Here is a 19,337-nt window from a genome sequence, read left to right as displayed (position 1 = left end):
CATTTGCCTTTCCCAGAATCCACTTTGCCTGGCTCTAGACGAAATATGTATTGCTGAAACGGCAAAGGATTCGGAGAAAAAATCATTAATAATTCAACTACTTTTCCACCGTTTCATCACTTTTGTTAGATATCATACACAGCGCACGGTTCGATGTTACTGTTGTTACTGGACCCACTTCAAGTCAATTATTGCGTTGTTGCATTTGATTTAACAATACATTGTTACATCCTACATGCGGTACTCCGAAGGCAGCGATGGCGTTTCACATGGACAATGTGCTCAATTGGGAGACAGCTAGAGAGAGAGAGGTTACGGGGACAGGGGTGGGGGGGGGGGGGGGTACTGCTATTGTAGAGCCATCAACAGATACACAATGACATCCATTAGGGGTTGAGGGGTAGAGTGACATCAGCGTGGTCCTGACGTACGCGGGGGGTGGGGGGGTGGGGGGCAGCCATTACGGTTTAAGTTCCCCGTCGGCATGCTTTTGCTGTTCGTGGCCCGCGATTGGACGCCCGTCTCTCGACAGATGAGCGGGACATGCTCAGCGTCTGTGTCAACACTCTCTCCTCGGGGTACGTTGGGGAGTCTGCGTTGTCTGAGGCTTCAAGAGACGCCGCACACTGACAGCGAGCACTCTACTTAACCTCTTGGAAAATGTCTGACCGAAAGCTAAAGCAAAACAATTGCTTGACTCGACATCAGTCTCCGGTATTTCTATTCGTCGCTTAATCGCGGTTAAGAAGGACTAGTAAAAATATTGAATGCTTTGATGGCTGTGAGCTTTGGCGGGGCTAGACTCATCCACCACTGTTTTGTAGGGCTTCGTTCCTAGCCGGGACCAACCCAAACAGCTTGGCAGCATGTTGAAGGATCATCGCTCTGTCTGCACAGCCCTGCTGATCGTAATCCTTTATCGGACGTTTCAATGAAACTCACAATTTGACAAAGTGGTGATTCGGTAGCCCGGGCAATGTGATCGCGTCTTTTAAGTGCGTCGTGTAGCGTCAATGTTGAAGTGATTCTGACGGCCGTTGGATCCGCCTCTAGAGAAACATCGGTGTGATTGGCTAATGTGAGAGGCGGGCGCCGTTCTGGCGGTTCCTGGCAGCCCACCTGTGCCTCCACAGGGCCTGCCGTGGAGCTGAAGTCGGCCGCGCGATTGGTTCTGCTTCCAGACTGGGGGTTCTGAAGGTGGAGGGAGCCCTATGAACAAGACACATGGCACAGCGGGCCGTCCAATTACTGAGAGCCCTGCTTCAAGCCGTACCCGGCAGCCTGAGGCCACCCCCCCCTCTCAGCGGCCCACCCAGAGATGCTCTCCACACGGACACACTGATGGGAGAACAATCAGTACAAAATAAAAGTCCAGAAAGCCTTTACGGTGAAGCAGATGAGAAAGGGAACACAGAGAAGATATAACTGGAAGCGATGAGTCCTTTTGAAAAGTGACTGCAGAAGAGAGCAACGGTGGGCAGCCATGAAGTAGGGACGTGGTGAGTGTGTGTACAGCAATGGTTTATTTACAGCTCTACAAGGCTCAAGCTGCTAGTTAGGTGGAGAAGCATGCCATGCCTTAGAGTCACAGACGCAAACACAAGGAACAAACAAGGGGTGGATGTTATTGAAAGAGAGGATAAAAGCCCTTCGCAGGAAATTTGGTGGAAGTCATTCCTTCTATAAAGATTCACATTTTCCACAGCTTGGATAAGTAGTTGCGACAAATTCCCTTATTTTTTCACAGATGAAAGTGACCAACGTCCTATGAACGGTGGTTCGTAGGACAGATGTTTAGTGTTTATTCTGTATCAATAACTATGTGCTGTTGCTCTTACAGTCTGTCTGACATTAATTATCCCGTGACATGTGGTGGGAATCTGACCAAAAGGTCACAGGGATCATAAACATTTGGGTTCAGTACATATAAATATAAATTCTTCACTTAATCCTCTTATGTGGTTAGATAGCTTAATCAAGAATGGCAATAAACTCCTTTCAGGGCTTTTAACTGTTAAAATAAGCAATCAATGGCATCCAACAATAGGAGGACATGAACATATAATCACATTAACAGCAGAAAGAACAATCATATTGAAGGGAGGACATTACTTCAGACTTCTTCTCCAATACCATGTGGTGGGCTCGCTGGTATTTCTTTCGCACTAAATAAAGGAACTTGCGCATGACCAAACTTATTTAACCTAAAAAAATTATTGAGAAAGAAATCTGAAGGGCAAACTGAACGAGGACTGCAGGATGTGCCAAAATCCCATCGTACGACGAAAAGGGCAGAGTTCCTAACAAACCCTTGTGTTTACATACGACGGACGCGAGGCAGCGTTTGTTGGCGCGCAGCCATGCCGCTCGCAGGCCTACGGAGAAGAGGCTGGAGGTGCGGAGCCTGGAGACCGTCCTACGTTGAAACGTGAGCCCTTTCATTAAACCGCCCTGAGAGTAAACGGGCAGAAGACCGGACCGGGCCCGGGAGAACACCGCTGCTAGAGCTGCTCTGAACGGCTGCTCCGAACGGCTGCTCTGAACGGCTGCTCTGAACGGCTGCTGGACTAGAGCGGGAGAGGGAGTGATGGTGGAGCGAGAGAGAGAGGGAGAAAGGGAGAGAGGGTGGGAGAGAAAGGAAGAGAGGGAGGGAGGGAGAGATAGAAAAGGAGGGAGGAAGCGTGAGTCAGAGGGAGGGGGGAGTGATGGACGATGGGAGGGAGAGATAGAAAAGGAAGGAGTGAGAGCAGGAGGGAGGAAGCGAGAGTCAGAGAGGGAAGGAGGGGACAAGGGAGAGGGGGAGGGAGGGAGGTAGAGAGGGACAGAGAGAAAAAAGGAAGGGATTTAGAAGGAGATAGAGACAGATACAGAGGGAGGGTTGGAGGGAGAGACAGAGGGAGAGAGTAAGAGAGGGAGGGAGGGAGAAGGGAAGGAGGGAGAAAGAGGGATGGAGGGAGAGAGAGAAAGAGGAAGAAGAAAGACAGGGAGAGAGAGAGAGAAAGAGTGAGGGAGTAAGGTAGGGAGAAAGGGAAAGCGAGAGAAAGAGGGAGAGCAAGAGAACGAGGGAGGGGGGGAGCTACAAGGCTGGTGATGGATGAGAGGCTACATCGGTAATGATGGCCTTTCAGAGGCTCTCAGACGGCCGGAGAGACAAGCCACAGGCGGCTTGGAAACAGGTGAGGGGGTCGGGTGTGTGTGTGTATGCGTGTGTGTGTGTGTGTGTGTGTGTGTGTGTGTGTGTGTGTATGCGTGTGTGTGTGTGTGTGTGTGTGTATGTGTCTGTGTCTGTGTCTGTGTGCATGTGCGTGTGCGTGTGTTTGTGTGTGTGTGTGTGTGTGTGTGTGTGTGTGTGTGGCCGGCGGGCTATGCTTTACGTATCCTGTCAGCGTGCCGTCCCCAGCGGGGGGATACGACCGGTGTACCGCTTCGCTCTCCGAGGCGGTGCTTAGCCGGCTCACTAATTGCAAGTGGGTGGAAATGACAGGGAGCCTGAGCAGACGCCCTGTGGTACGGACGCTACGGCGCTCAGGGCCGGGGTCGCTCCGGAGACACCAATCTCTGGGCTGCTCCAGAGACAGTGACCCAGGCAGTCGGTCCAGAGACACCGGTCTCCGGACCGACTGCCTGGGTCGCTCCAGAGGATACACCGGTCAGCGTGGAGGAACGTGGGTGCCTCAGGACCATGTGATGGAATTGAAAATCTAACAAAAAGCATATCACATATCTGTGTGAATCACTGCTCACATTAATAGTACGCTGCTTACACGGCCTAGGGGGATGGAACACCCCGAAGCCAACTGAGCAGAGACCGAGAAGGCTCGACGGAAAATCTCACAGGTATCGCGAGTGTGGCCAAGATGACCTCAGTCCCCGTGAATGGAAGCAAAATGCCCAATTCAGGCAACATCCATTTAAACCGAGTGACCGCCTCCTTAAAGACCTCTAGTCTGGACCCAACAGGACTCGATGCAAGCCAAGGACAGATGTAAGATGAAGAAAAATAAATAAACCTGCAGTCAATGAAACCGAAGAGCAAGAAGCAGATTGCGGATGACCCCCCGGGGATTGATTGAAAGATATTGTGTTCAAAGCAGGACAGGGCAAAGGTCAAAGACGTCTCCACGGACGCACTCCTGAGTCTTGAGTTACCTGGGACCTGCGGCCCCGGTCCACGTAGGTGCAGATGGGGTTGTAGGCCCCCGTCCCACACACATACAGGTGGGTCCGGTTCCAGGGCTCAATCAGACGGATGAAGTTTCCACATTCTCCCTGTGAGAGAGAGAGAGAGAGAGAGAGAGAGAGAGAGAGAGAGAGAGAGAGAGAGAGAGAGAGAGAGAGAGAGAGAGAGAGACAGAGAGACAGAGAGAGAGAGTCAGAGAGAGAGACATAGAGAGAGAGACATAGAGACAGAGAGAGAGGGAGAGAGAGAGCAGGCAGAGACTTAGCAGGTTTATGGAATAACAGGAGAAACCCTATAGGTTTCCTATCCATAAACAAATTTAAACATTTTGATCTTGAACATGCACTGCGAAAGAATTGAAAAAACGTTCTGTAAAACACAGAGGACGCGCCGATGATTAATAACCTGCGCTTTGGCCTGAAACCCGGACACATCCATTATTATGTTGTATGTTTCACAGCTCTCTCTCTCGTTGGCCTACTGGCTCGCTGTTCTCACACAGCCAGGGCCTTCGCTGGGAGGGAAAAGAGTTTCCATATACTGCACTAGTGTTGATGAAACAGCTGACCTAAGCAATGCATCCAAGTGCGCCGGTGACTGCTGCGAGATTAAGGGGAAACCAAAGCGAACCAAGTGAATCATTAAACAAAAGGATGATTCAATCTTAACTTTAGACACTTGACTAATAACAGCATTTAAATAGCAAGCAGGGCTTTTCGTAGTTTGTGACACAATACCAAATTCTCTTAATCAAAGTAAAATTTCATGGAAATCACAGATTGTGAGATGTGGTCTGTAAAAGCTGGCTCGTAGCTAGCACTTGCGAGCTTACTCCCCATTACATCAGAGAAAGGTTAGCTCAGTAAAACGAATTGGATGGATTAATAGAAAACTAAAAAGAGAGACATATCAATTTGGCAAATCCTCATCTGTCAATGAGCAGACACATTCTGAGTGCAAATCTGTGAGTGTTGATTATGCGTTTACACATGTGTGCGTACGTGTCTTGTTCCTTGCACATTATAACTCCCCTCGACACACACACATATACACACACGCACACACACACACACAGAAAGCACGGCGGGCATGATTGCCTTTGACCTCGTGGCTGGGCTGACATTCTGTGTGAATTGCTTTCTGAGTTGTCATCATCAGTCATCCTCTAAAGAGGGGGCAGGTCTCCCCATGGCCCCTTTTTATTTCTTATTTTGGAGATGACATTCCTAGTCGGCCTCCTTTCCATGTCTCTCCGACACAGACGCAACACGCACGAGCGCACATGCATAACACAACACCCACACACACACACACACACACACACACACCCACCCACCCACACACCCACCCACCCACACACACACACACACACACACACACACACACACACACACACACACACACACACACACACACACACACACACACACACACACACACGCACACACATGCTTGTACATGTACGGGCACACCGGCCGACACTGTGCAGCCTACGGGGTGGGGAGAGGCGCGGGTCAGCGAACATGTACAAATGAGCATTCCAGTTGGATAAACAGCGGTCTGCTCCACCGGTACCAGCGGGGGAGAACCGGCTTATTATCCAAACGCCCCATCATCACTCCCTGGGTGCTCACAGCCGGGCCGAGCTCGTAGGAGGAGGTGTGTGGATGGGGGGGGTTGGGGTGGGTGGGTAGGGGGGAGGTTGAGGGGGTGAGGGTGAACATGTGTGAGCCAATGAAAAGAGAAAGTCACGCGAGGATCTGTTTTTACCATGAATTTCAATGTCGGGGGGGGGGGGGGCTTTTGAATGGCGATACCCTTCAGACACGTCACAGTAGTTGTGCAGTTGTAACCGGCGGTGGTGAATCTGTATTCCGATTCAACCTCAGTGACTAAAGTCAAGCAGCAGAAGGGGCCACATTTGGTACCGTTTTCATTTTAATTTCCTTTTCCATCCTATCAGAATATATCCAAATATGTGTGTGATGCGCAGTCGAGCCCCACAGTCAATCAACCCTATTGGATGTTGCTGCGACCTCCACTGTTTGAGCTGCGGCTAAATCGGTGGCAGCTGTAGGTAATCAGCAATCAGGGATGCACAGACAATAAATAAAGTCTGAGAGGCGCTCTCCTGCAGCGCTGAAGGGCCTCCTTCAGAGGCCTCGGCGCCACATTTACATTTCTGAGCTCCCCGGGTTCCTGGAGAAATGAACTTCAGGTGTGTTGAGAGGCACAGCGGACGTGGGAGACATCTGGTGTGACTTCCTCTGGACTCCGTAAAGGGCCCACTCGTAACTATTGGACATTTTTGGGATATCTGGGGATGTTATTGATTAAGTGTCTGGACGACAGATGTTTGGTATGTGTTTTGCATAATTTAGCTTTTCTGTTCACTCACTCGTTCCGGGGTAGCATTGTTAAAATAGAGCTAGATGAAAGATAATAATATTGTTCTATTGCATAGTAGCGACGCAATACAAAAACAAAGCATTCTCTATTTTCTTTTTCTTAAACGTGGCACGTGAAGCAGTTTGCTAATTAGATGAATATTATGTACTCGGATGATTGTTTCAACTTCTGCCTTGTATCCTCATGGTTGATTGCACTTATGACTTTTGCGTGTTTTTTTGCACTTGTTTAGGATACAAGCGTCAGTACATAAATGTACTACAATAAAACAGTAGGCGCGCACACACCAAATCCACGGTAGAACTTACATTAGTGTCCTTCCCTGACAACACACACTCTGTCTTCCTCTGGGGGGCCACAGGCCAGTGGATCTGGGGGGGGAGACAAGGAATACATAATCATTTGAAACGCCATACTAAAATAACTTTTAATGAGAGACATAGTGCGACGCTGTGTCTTACTATGAGTGGCTCCTTGTTGATGTCGTGCAGGTCCAGGGACAGCAGGTAGTCCTTGCTGCCCACGTACATGCGGTCGTGGTCCTCGTCCATGCGCAGGATCCGGTAGTCTGACGAGTTGAGCAGGAAGGAGAAGTGGTGGGCGGTGCCGGTGGACCTCAGCTCTGTCGGGGAAAAAAAGGACCAGAGAGGACACTTAAAAAACAAAAAGCGGCTTTATATTTAAGCTGTTTCCAATCCTGTAAGCTTACAAAACCTTTGCCTAAAATGGAGCGATTCTCAAAATGGGGACGGCTAAATTGGTCAGAGATTTGTCCAGAGAGCTGCGTTTGGCCAGCAGGGCGGCGGCCATTGTTCGCCAAATGTAATGGAAATACCTTTTTGTTGAAGTGATATATCCCCCGCTTTCTCAGTCCAAACAAAACGTGGCCCCAACACATACAGAAACCGGTGCCATGCACGGCACTTATGAAATAATCTTTCCAAAACGAGTCCACAGACCTTGCTAGCTAAACTCGCAGTAGCTGTCATTAAAACGCAAGTTTGTTTTACATGGCAGCTCCGACATGATAGCCTGATATTATGGGATTCTGGTCTGCCAAAGCCAAAGACTCTGAATGGTTTTATACAACTTGACAGGAACCCAAAACATATCCCAATCTTGTAGTCAAACTGGAAGATTTACAACAAGCAAGTAGCAGTTTGTGTCTGGAAAAGGCAAAGCGGGGAGACAATCTTCAATTTGGTAAATTATTCCTCTTGGTCTTTCCTTCCGACATGTCCATCGGCCCTGAATCTCTACAGGTGGCCCCTGGGTCCCTTCAGGTGGCCCCATGGTCTCTACAGGTGGCCCCTGAGCCTGTCCGCTCATATGACATAATTTATTATATTACTAGGGGCGTTTCTCGTTCACACGCGCAAATCAAAGGACATTTGGTAAAAAGAAAAATACCTCGTTCCGTTGTGCTGCGCACCGTTGGAATATCTTTCAACAGTGAGCATTCATTATTGTGAGACCTACGCAGAACTTTTCACTTGCCTTATCTGACCAACTGTGACGGTTCCAACTGTAGTTCTACCTCGAAAGTGTGAGACTGTTTCTACAAAGCTCTCTACGAGTCTGTGCCATCTCAGAGCCCCCCCACACTGCTGCATCCCTACTTCTCTATGGCCCCCGTATCACTGGAAATTGGAAAATAGATTTGTTGATGTTAAAGTTGATTTGTACGACTTTTTGTGGCTGTTTGTGTATCGATTTGTTTTACAAATACATTTACTTATCCAAAACACACTCACATGCGCACACACACACACACCCACACCCACACACACACACACACCCACACACACACACACACACACACACACACACACACACACACACACACACACACACACACACACGTTGGTGCTGGTTCAGTGGGTTTCTAAGGCATCGGCCCAGAAAAAGAGTACAGGAAGCGTCCCCGTGGAAGCCCCTGCCTCCCATCTCTCCACAACCCGGTCGGTATGAAAACGGCCCCATTAGAGTGGAGGCACGTGAGACAAGCTTTTCAAACGAGAGTATATTGCAGTTCCCTACCCCCCCCCCCCCCCCCACCACCACTCTACTTGCTCTATCGCTACATATGTCTGCCTGTGTTAACTCTATCTCTCCGGGCATCTCGAGGATACTTTGGGGGGAAAGCTGATCCATCCAGCTCCTTGTGCCCTCAAACTCCATGTCCCCGGGCCCCCAGAATGGAGGTCGCGATCGTGTTCCAGACGGGAGGGTAGGGACAAAAGGGACCCCGCGACTACACTGACTACCCTATCCCGGCAGCCCCTGCGTAGACGAAGCGCTGTGAGAGAGCGAGAGGGAGGCTCATGGGGCAGTGGATCGCCACACTCGGTGGTCCTCTTTCTCGTTAAGACCGTTTTTCAAAGCAACACTCCAAGTGATGCAGTACATGTGATGTCGGGGTCTCGGGTTCCCATCACTGTCCTATATACGTTCTGTAAGGCGGACAGATTGTGTGCACAATGAAATGGATCTGCCTGATTTTATTATGATGCTTACAGATCACAACATGGAAGATTCATGGAAGCACATAAATATATATATACGTCCATATATAAAGCTTGTACATATTAATAGTCGAAGCAGGTAGTGTTGCACATTAAAAACGATCCCTGCTCACGTGGTATCCCCAGATATGGTGCACGGCCTAAACGTTGCATTCCCCTGGCTTGGCTCTTGACAAAGTGGTTTTATGAGAATATAACGTTCTCCACTGTGAGGCCTGGTAATGTCCAGGATCCATTGAGAGGCCGCTTCTCAGCTAACACCATATAAGCAGGGGAATCTGAATTTATAGGGTTTTGGTTTTAAAATAGCTCTATTTGACTCATATGAATGAGTTGAACGCGTGTTATAAAGACAGAGGGGCTCCTGCTGGCGCGACGGAGGAGTAGTAACCAGAGCGAGGACACAGGTGCAGGCTCTGATGGCCGCCTGACGACAGCTCGGATCCAAAATGGACACCGGATCCAGATGACCGCATGAATAAACATACTGTACATACGTAGCGGAGTGTCCTCCCTGCACACACACACACACACACACACACACACACACACACACACACACACACACACACACACACACACACACACACACACACACACACACACACACACACACACACGTAGAGGAGAGTCCTCCATGAACACCTAATCACACACACACCGTACACACACACACACACACACACACACTAGCACACACACACACCGAGAGGAGTGTATTCCCTGCACAAATACACACACACAGAGACACGCGCACACACACCGAGAGGAGTGTCCTCCATGAACACACACCCACACAGACAGACGGACAGATGCACACACACACACAAACACACAAACACACACACACACACACACACACACACACACACACACACACACACACACACACACACACACACACACACACACACACACGCGCAGTCACACAGACAAACCGACAGTGCAGACACACAGACAGACAGAGGAACACGAGCACACATACACTCCCACGCACATGCACACACATGCAACAGCACACACACACACACACACACACACACACACACACATGCAACAGCACACACACTTTCACACAATCCCACATACATGTTCACACACACACAAACACTTTAGCACAATCACACATACATATTCACACACACACACACACACACACATACACACACACACACACACACACACACACACACACACACACACACACACACACACACACACACACACAGAAACACATGTGTGTGTGTGTGTGTGTGTGTGTGTGTTTGTGTGTGTGTGTGTGTGTCTGTCTGTCAGCCTGGGTCTATAAACACCAAGGCCTGCCATCCTCGTAGTGTTGTGTTGTCAATGTTAGGGGGGGGGGGGGGGGGGAGGGGGGAGCTGTAGCTCCGCCCCTGGAAGTGGACACCAGAGAGGGCTGCTTAAGAGGACCCCAGACGTCACGGGCCGACAGCGGTCCACATACATCACCCCTGCACTCAGATTAGCACCCAGGGTCATCTGAACGGCAGTGCGTTGGTGGTCACCGCCACCCCCCATCTGTCCGACGGGCCGCGGGGGGTCAAGAGGTCAAGGTCACAGCACAACCCAACGTGACGGTTGGTACCGCCACCTCCTTACGACTCCACCAACCGACAGCGCTCCCCCCAGTCAGAGCGCCACACATCAGCTGCCAAGCCGTGTTGGTATCTTAAGGCTGGCCGGCCTCCCACCCCTCCTCTGGCCGGAGTCCAGCACCATCTTTATCTATATCCCTTTATTTTGGGACAGACTTCTTTTATTACTACTCAGGCACATTAGTGCTCACGCTGACGACCGAATCGGGGCCCTTCGAATCCAAAAAGATTCAAAACCAACAGCGTCCGATGATCTATAGTTCATTGCAATGATTCATGCGTTCTGAACAATATTATTCCAGGTTTTAATAACAGCAGAGGGTTGATAAAGTCTTCCGTGTTAATGTAAGAACAACGTTGCATTAAGGGCTGGAGGAGTCTCCTGAGGAGCAGTGGATTAATAAAATACACAGTGTGTAAATAATGTCTAAAGTGGGGGAAAACGTATTGGGAACAGCCCGCCCGCTGCCATAGTTAACATTGCCCGTCTCCTGTGGTTTGTTGCGCAGGCAGTGTAGGTCATGTAATTGTATTTTGGAAAGCGCCCTGCGTTGAACAGCCGTCCTAAAATATACACCATTCCATTTCTCACGTTCCTTTCCAAAGCAAACTGCAGGTTAAAGTCAACGACCGTTGACAGACAGAAATATGTCCGACGACGTTGTTTGTGAACAATAGCGAAGAAGGAGAAGAAAATAGGGCTCTGGCCAACTGGTAAAACACAGACCCTCCGGTTGACTAAACAGGCTTGAGTCATGAAGACACACCCAATGTGTCCAGCATTGGAATTGGTATGAAGGGAAGCACGGACACATAAAAATACTATACATCAAGTGTGTGTGGGTGTCTGTGTGTGTGTGTGTGTGTGTGGTGGAGTGCAGAGCTGCGGTTAGTGAGAAAAGCTCTAGGTCCTCATTAATCCTCAGCATAATACCATGTCATTGTATCTGATCCTGTGTCTAAACCAGATTACCCCGCACCGCCGTGAAACTTAAGAGCACTCACCACAAGAGCAAAACGGATTCCCCAGAACTCAACGCAAAGGACTTGGGTTCCGCCACTGTTCCTGGCCGTTAACATCATTATGGAAACCCAATGTCCACTGTTACACTCCTACGCCATACTCAAAAGAATTGTGTTTCACCAGGAGCGCTGGGAAGAGGTCGGGACTCGGGACTGATAAAACCCAACTTTTTTTAAATCGGCAATTTTATTTCCCATGAATTTGAAGTTATTCATGGGGATCCATGAGAACAAGTGAGGTTTTTTTTTACACAAAAGGCTTCGCCGTGGTGCACTAAGGGCAGGAGGTGAACACTATCTCCATGTCTCCCCGCTGCTCTCTTTTCAGCTGAACTCCTTTGTCTGGAGCCCCCCCCCCCTCTGGTCTGCTGCGCCTCACGTGTAGAAGCTCCTGCCTCCCAAATCATGAGAGATGAGAAAAAACCAAACACACCCATGGCCTGCTGCTCAACAAGCTAAATCACAGCCACTGGTGACCAGTAAATAAGAAAAGGATAAAGACACAAGTGTCTGTCCGTAAGACCTCTAGGATCTGGTGTACGTCACTGTGGTTAACACACCGGCTTTTGTAATCACTAGCAGACAATGTGTGTGTGTGTGTGTGTGCGTGTACGTTTGCGTGTTTGTGTGTACATCTGCATATGCGTCTCGCTATGTCCCACCAATGCGTACAGCGATGACGATAAACGTTCCTCTATTAAAGCCCATTAACTATTCTCGAAGCAATCCTAGAATATCAAAGACATCTGCTGGTAAGCTGAGCCAGAGTCTAGTATTCTGTCCACCTGTTGTTGGTGTGATCCCCCTGCACCCACCGATATGTTGGCCAGCAGCACTAGGTGGCCAGACGTGCGTGTGTGTGCGTGTGTGTGCGTGTGTGTGCGTGTGTGTGCGTCTGTGCATCACGCGAACATCACAAAGGTGGGAAATTGACTGCATCATTTGGATCACATTTCCGTGGGGTCCTGAAAACGTACTAGTGCACCGGTTTAACCTCACATAATGAATCCTTGAACATGGACATACATGAGTATATTGCATTGACAGCGAACCACGGCATTCCATGTTTGGAAAAAATCCAAATCTGATTGGTTCTAAATCCCTGTAACCTGCGTTGATTTGATTTTAAATCCCCCTGTAAGGCCGATGCCCTGGCGCGCTCAACAGTAGCTCACTGGTTCAGACGACCAGGAGGGAAAGCTCCTCCGGGGCCAGCTCTCTAAGCCGGCCCCGGGTGAGGGTTCTGGGGGGAGAAAGAACGGGACAGGGGTGTCGACAGCCGAAAGTCCCACATACCTGGCCAGGCCTCCCAGGCATGTTGACCAAACCCTCCATGCCTCTAGTGTTCTCATCAGGCAGAGGTGGAGGCCTCACCTCGCTCTCTGCCTGCTCATGGGCTGCCACCTCAAAGTTGGACAGAGACCGTGTGTTTTTGACGCGCCTACGCTAAAGTCGTAGATGCCTTGTCTTGTGAATGATGCGCACTGGAATCAAACGTGGTGAGAGGCATCGAGAGGAGCGGCCAGAGAGGGAGAGAGACAGAAGGGGACGTAGGACGGGCCGGGGAAGCCTCTTGTCCGTGGAACAGCAGCGTTTGTGTGTAGTCCCTGTCAGCACCTCATAATCAGCCCCTCAGCACCGCCCGCCGGCGCGGGGCCTGTTGACTCCGAACACATGTCAGGGGAGCTGATTGCTGTTTACCTGGGCCTGTCAGGGAGGAATAATTGGCACCAGATTACGTGGTATCAGGGAGCTTCCTGATGCTGTCACTCCGATGCTCTTCACGGACCTCTGCTTTGGATGCTGCGGCGCGTGTGAGGTGTTCTGGTGTGTGTGTGCGTGCCCTCTGTGTGTGTGTGTGCACATGTGTGTCTAAATAGGAACAGCGTTAGAACTCCCTGATCCTGACACCAAGGAGGAGACACCTGTCACCGGCGGCCCTAGTCAAGACTCTGGGAGTATTGATTTGACAAGGACACTCAGTTGCTGAGGGGAGTCGAGAGATTATAACAAATCTATTTCTGCCCGATGTGGACGACAGGAGGGGTTAATGAAAGCATCTGGGACAAAGAGCAGGATCTTTAGTTCATCTGTCAGGAAAGGTCACATAGTTAACTGTCTTTGAGAGTCTTGTTGCTCCTTTCCCCGCCTGCACAACTAACCTTTATATGTAGCATTTCACTTTATGTGGAGCAATCAAAATGAAGACAGCGCATTTACAGCAGACTTCCAGGACTGAATAGAAGAAGTTATCCTGCATTGCCAGGCTTTTGCACGCAATCTTGTGAAAGAGTGGTTTCTCATTCTTGGGTGTTCCTGGGTGCTTTTCTATCTTGCAGCCAATTGAATGTCTGCTTCGGGATATTTGAGGTCTCATTATAAAAAAAAAATGAAAGAGAGTTTCCCCAGACGCTCTGCCTGTGTGCGAGATGAATGCCTGGTGAAGCGATATAACAATCAAAATGTTCAACAATAGCCAAAGACACAGGAGTACAGAGCCAGCATTGTGAAAACCAGATGGGAATTCAATTCATACTGGAAGATTATCATCTGAGTCCATCCATTACAGTTCTGGCTTCTACAAACCCTCCTTCCCTTCTAGACCCAGTGCCAGGGTGGACAGCTGCCTCAAACCGCGCCCTAGGGGGCACAGGTGAAAGGTCAGAGGTCGGTATAGGGTTCCAAGGTGAAGGCTCATCGTGGCCATTTTACACATCTCAGCCTAATCAGGATTATCTAGCAGAGTCGGGGCGCCTGGTGCAGGAGGGGGGGCTGGGGGAGGCCTGGGTGGGATGTTTTGACAAGAGACTGTGAACAGACACCAGATTAAGCCTACGTGACTCGCTCTCTATTAGAACGTGGTCACGGGGGGGGGGGGGGGGGGGCGACTAAGAGAGGAGGGAGAGAACAACGGAAGGCGAAGTGAACAGGCAAAATATCATTTTCCCCGTGAACTCTTCCCACGTAATGTAATCCTGTTTTCCACTGCAATAAAAGAACAAGGCCGGATAACGCAATTAGAGCCACACATTTTTTTAATCATTTGTCTTACGATTATTACAGACAGAAGAAGCCGAGAAATGCCAAGTGGGATGGCAAATCCATATTCCGGCAGAGCCTTTAATACCGTAGAGCCTTGCCTTGCATCAACTCGGTAAGTCACCCTGCCTGGCTCTCTCTGTCTGTCTTCATGGAGTAATCCCTCGGTTGGAGGGGAACAGGGAAAGCCCTGCTTGGCTACCGTGAGCTGTTTACAAAATGCCCAATCCTGTCGGGCCCATGGCTAGCCATTGTGTTTTGGTGTGTGTGTGTGTGTGTGTGTGTGTGTGTGTGTGTGTGTGTGTGTGTGTGTGTGTGTGTGTGTGTGTGTGTGTGTAGTGCAGATGCAGCATGCCCTGTAATGATGATGAAGAGGTGTTTGTTGTCGTAACGCGCTGCTATGTCTGGCAGCGCTGGGACCGGGCGGCGCGGCCGAGATGGCGGCGGGCAGCAGAGACAACAGAGGTGAGAGGGATTAGAGGAGCGCTGAATAATGGGGGGGGAGAGGAGTGAGCCCGAGTGAGTGAAATAGCCTTCTCCTTGGCTGACCCTTGACCCATACCCCAACCCCCCCCTAAGAAACTTAGAGCAAACAACGCTCATACAATGAGCCGCACCAAAGCAAGACGCTTTCATGGAGGAATCCATTCAACAGTATGTATGGTTTTATGCCCATCCGACGCTGGGCCTGCGACCGGTTCATCTGCTGTCTGCTGGTTTGAACCAAAAGGCAGCCCAGGCTAGATCCACTAGCTCTCAACCCTCCAGCAGTATGAAGGTCACGGCCAATGTGGGCTCTGGCTGCAGGAAATCTGAGGTGGAAGGGGAGGGGGGGGGGGGTAATTAGGATGTGAAATTAGAGTGGCCATTAGGAGTGAATGTTGATTCAAGAGCCACGGGGGACAACATCCCCTTCTCCCCTCTCTGGGTGTTCCACCCTCTGGTCTCCAGGCCAATACTGGGAATCCACCCTCTCCTCTCAGGTCATTTTTCAGCCCCCCCGCCGCCCCCCCGCAGTGAGCCGTGTGTTAGACGGGTGAGAATGGAAGGAAGGGTCCCCTGGGTGCAGGAGTCTGACAGCCGACCTAAGAGCCTCCATTTATCAAAGTCGGCAGCGGAGGGGCCGCGGAATCTCTGCGGCTGACGCCGAGACGTCACAGAGAGCTCTTCTATGCGGCCTCCACGGATGGGCTGGGACCCCCCTCCAAAGAAAGGTTGAGACCCCCTTCACTGAGAAGCTGGGACCCCCTCCAGTGGGAGGTTGGGACCCCCTTCAGTGGGCGGGTGAGACCCCTCCATAGGGGGTGGGACCCCCTCCACAGAGGAGCTTGAACTCCCACCACTGCCACTGCTGAGGGGCCACAGACCACTCAGACCTCCGTTCTTTTTGAAACAGCGTTTCCTACAAAGGCCCAATAGGATTCTGTGATGCGTACTGAAATCCTGACTCTGCCGGAGCACAAAACAGCCTCGGTGAGCACTCCCTCGAACCCTGACAGAGATCTCACACACCAGCTTAGAGGTGGGAGAGCGGAAGGGTGCAGGGCCAAAGTGAGACGTTCTCACGAGCCAAGTTCTGTGTTTTCCAGAAGAAAACAGGATAGGAATTACAGAGCAGGCTACCGCTAGCTATCCGGAGCAGTCGTGTGTATAACTAGCTCACAAGTGTTCTGTACAAGTACAGACAAAGCTTTTTCCAGCATTTTGTTTTAGGGATAAAATAAGGCATTGATAAATAGAGTTACAATGTAGCAAGTTCTTAGGATGAACATGCATATGGTATGGAACTTTGTACTTGATACTCTGTCCACAGCTATGGTTTGCTCCGGCTGTTTTATGCATCACCTTCAGTCATTGCAATCGTGCATTCATAGGATGCTCCATTGCAAAGTTATGTTGTGGCCAATATTGGATAAGCCCAAAAGCTGCTTCCAGTGTGACTAAACCATAAATCAAACACAGCCATCTCGCAATGACGAATGATGTGGAAACATTTCCCCAAACATGTTTTACCATTTGCCTGCCCTGCCCCTTGCCGTCTCGGTAGATAGCATTTCCACCGACCTTACCTTGTTACCAAAACATTACCTTGAAAACAAACGTTGATAGGCGTTTTCATGGCAGCCGCACAGAAGACTAAGTCATCGGGACATTTATCTGGAAGCTACCTTCCTAATGTGTGGGGGAATAATAATGCAGTTTTCAATCATTCCACAGCTTTCTTCGACACCTTCCCTGTTTTCTTTCAGCGGCTTGTCTGATCCTGCCAGCGTCCACCAGCTCCTCTGTCTGCATACCAGTTCCCTGAGATAAGGCACGCCTCGCTTTGCTGCTCCCCCGCCGCCTTTCTTGAGCACCCAGCATGCCACAGGTGTAGAGGGTGATGGGGGACATCCATCCAGGATGTGTGCAATAACTAAATGTTTTTGCCACGGACGTTGGGTTGCTTTTTGGTTCACCCATAAATAGCGTATGAGTATGGCGTGAGGACAGAGATGTGCTGACAGACCGGGCTAAAGACACCCAGCCAGATCCCAGAACGCCTCGGGGCCCCCCCACGCTCCCATAAAACTGTGCTAACCTTTCGTTTTAATGAACTAGTGAATGGGGGGGGGTTCGAGGTGCAACAGTGACCTCCGAATTCCTTCTCATCTAAAGGACCAATGACCGGTGGATGGGGGAGGGGGGGTGGGGGGGGTGGAGGTGTTGCTAGGGCCTAGGAGTCACCCATGTCTGCGGAGAAGGGGGCGGTCATAACACAACAAACCCCTAATGGAAGACGATCAGAGGCCCATCTGCCGACGAGACACCCCCTGTCCTGCCGCTGCCGACACCCCACTTGACCTCTGTGTCCGCCTGAGACAAAGAGAAGGTCGCCGCCCCCGACCAGGTACGCGTCAACGCACAGCGCCGGCTCTGCTCCGCTAATGCCAAGAGACAGCCTCGAGACGAGCCGATGAAAGGAGCGAGGTGACCGCCTGTTAAGCAGCGTGGCGTGGCCCTCAGACGGGCCCTCAGAGCGAGGGCCCCCGGGGTGGGGGCCTGTCCCATCGGCGGACATGCTTTCTGTTGAGTCGGCGGCAGATGGAAGCTCGGGCACAAAAGACCGCGGCTAACATACATAGTCATGAGACATGGATATCGAATACACGCATGCTCTGAGCTGGAGAGCGCGAGGGATATGACGTTGGGGCTGTCTGCTTTATTCTAGAAGGTTGCCACTGAAAGGAGCTTAGGACAGGACGAGTTCGCTAGAATGACGCTTGCTTTCAGAAGAAGGCGTCACCAGTATGGGTTATTATCAAGTTGAATACAGAAAGGTCAGCTTTGCTTTTCCCTTGCTTCTCAAACGAAGTCCATAGCAACGAAGTCATTTCGAAACAGGTCCAGTGCACCGTTCTGCTATTCATGTATTTCATGAGTCAAAGGAATCAAAAGGGTTTGTTTCTTTCGAACGTGGCCATGATAAACAACACATTAACCGGCAAACATAGAAAGCTCCTGGGTTGTTAGCACAGGTAAATACTGGAGCTCTCCACTTAATGCTTGGAAGGAAACCAAACTCAGTGTTGTTCTTCCCTCCTCAACTCACTCACTGGGGCCTGACTCCTGCAACCATGAGCGGCATTTTCCTACGCCTTTCTTGGATTAGCTGCAATATGTGGAACAGGCCATCTTACACTAAGGAGGATAAGACGCACGCTGGGGACTGCTCCGCTAGATTAACGTTCAGAAGCTTTGCACCTCTCCGTGGGATAGATCAACTCCCTAGACGCCGCTCAGTGATGTAACTCTCTCCAGCGTGGAACTCATGCTTTTACTCACATGTGAGGTATACCAGTGGCATGAGCATGAGCAACAATGATGTGTATCTTGCCACACTTTAAAATGGCATTTTCTTGTGTTGACTATTCTGTCTAATATAGTCAGTCTTGTCATTTTTCAGAAATGCCAAAAAAGCAAACAGCTTGTTCTCCGGAGAGAAGTGGGGAGAGGAGATGATAAGATAAGATAAGCCTTTATTTATCCCTGGATGGATACTCAGGTATCATAGCGGCAACAGCAGTGACAGTGACTCAAAGGAGAGGTACAGAGATAAAGATGATAAGAATTAAAATAGTAATAAATATTAATATATAAGAGAGAGAGAGTCGAACTAAAGATGAAGTAAAAACCTGAACACGGAGTAGACAGCAGACGAGAGACTAAGGAGAGGAGAGGAGAGGAGAGGAGAGGAGAGGAGAGGAGAGGAGAGGAGAGGAGAGGAGAGGAGGAAGGAGAGGAGAGGAGAGGAGAGGAGAGGAGAGGAGGGGAGGAAGGTGAGAGCAGAGGAGAGGCAGCAGTCCAATGTTGAGAAGATGCGAGGTGTGGAGCCGCTGTCAATCAAGCCTGTGGGGTCTCCTCATGGAGGATGTCTGGTGCACACAATAGAGGAGCAAGAGGAGGGCGTGGCAGTGCAGAGAGATGGGAGACGCTGGGGGAGGGAGGAGGCGGAACAAAGGAATGCAGACACTGGACATGTTGCTGTCGTAGATTTACTCGCAC

At 50.2% G+C, this 19,337-nt stretch overlaps 1 protein-coding gene across 4 annotated transcripts in view; it reads right to left on the bottom strand.

The window, feature by feature from the left end:
* The window catches only part of sema3fa (sema domain, immunoglobulin domain (Ig), short basic domain, secreted, (semaphorin) 3Fa), a 49,715-nt gene that overhangs the window by 14,892 nt on the left and 15,486 nt on the right, over positions 1 to 19,337 (bottom strand). For 2 of the 4 annotated variants that reach the window (XM_030374146.1, XM_030374148.1), the window contains exons 3-7: positions 7,051 to 7,211; positions 6,898 to 6,960; positions 4,150 to 4,269; positions 1,120 to 1,209; positions 1 to 53 (exon numbers count right to left, since the gene is read on the bottom strand). The exon at positions 1 to 53 is cut by the window's left edge and continues 41 nt beyond it. In XM_030374146.1, the coding sequence (XP_030230006.1) occupies positions 1 to 53; positions 1,120 to 1,209; positions 4,150 to 4,269; positions 6,898 to 6,960; positions 7,051 to 7,211 (487 nt within the window). The remainder of the gene's footprint in view (positions 54 to 1,119; positions 1,210 to 4,149; positions 4,270 to 6,897; positions 6,961 to 7,050; positions 7,212 to 19,337) is intronic. The other 2 variants (XM_030374149.1, XM_030374150.1) reach the window with 1 other exon arrangement.

This window comes from Gadus morhua, chromosome 13, assembly GCF_902167405.1.
Source record: "Gadus morhua chromosome 13, gadMor3.0, whole genome shotgun sequence".
NCBI lineage: Eukaryota > Metazoa > Chordata > Actinopteri > Gadiformes > Gadidae > Gadus > Gadus morhua.
The sequence above is the reverse complement of the archived record's forward strand: the minus strand, read 5'-3'. Positions and strand labels throughout refer to the sequence as shown.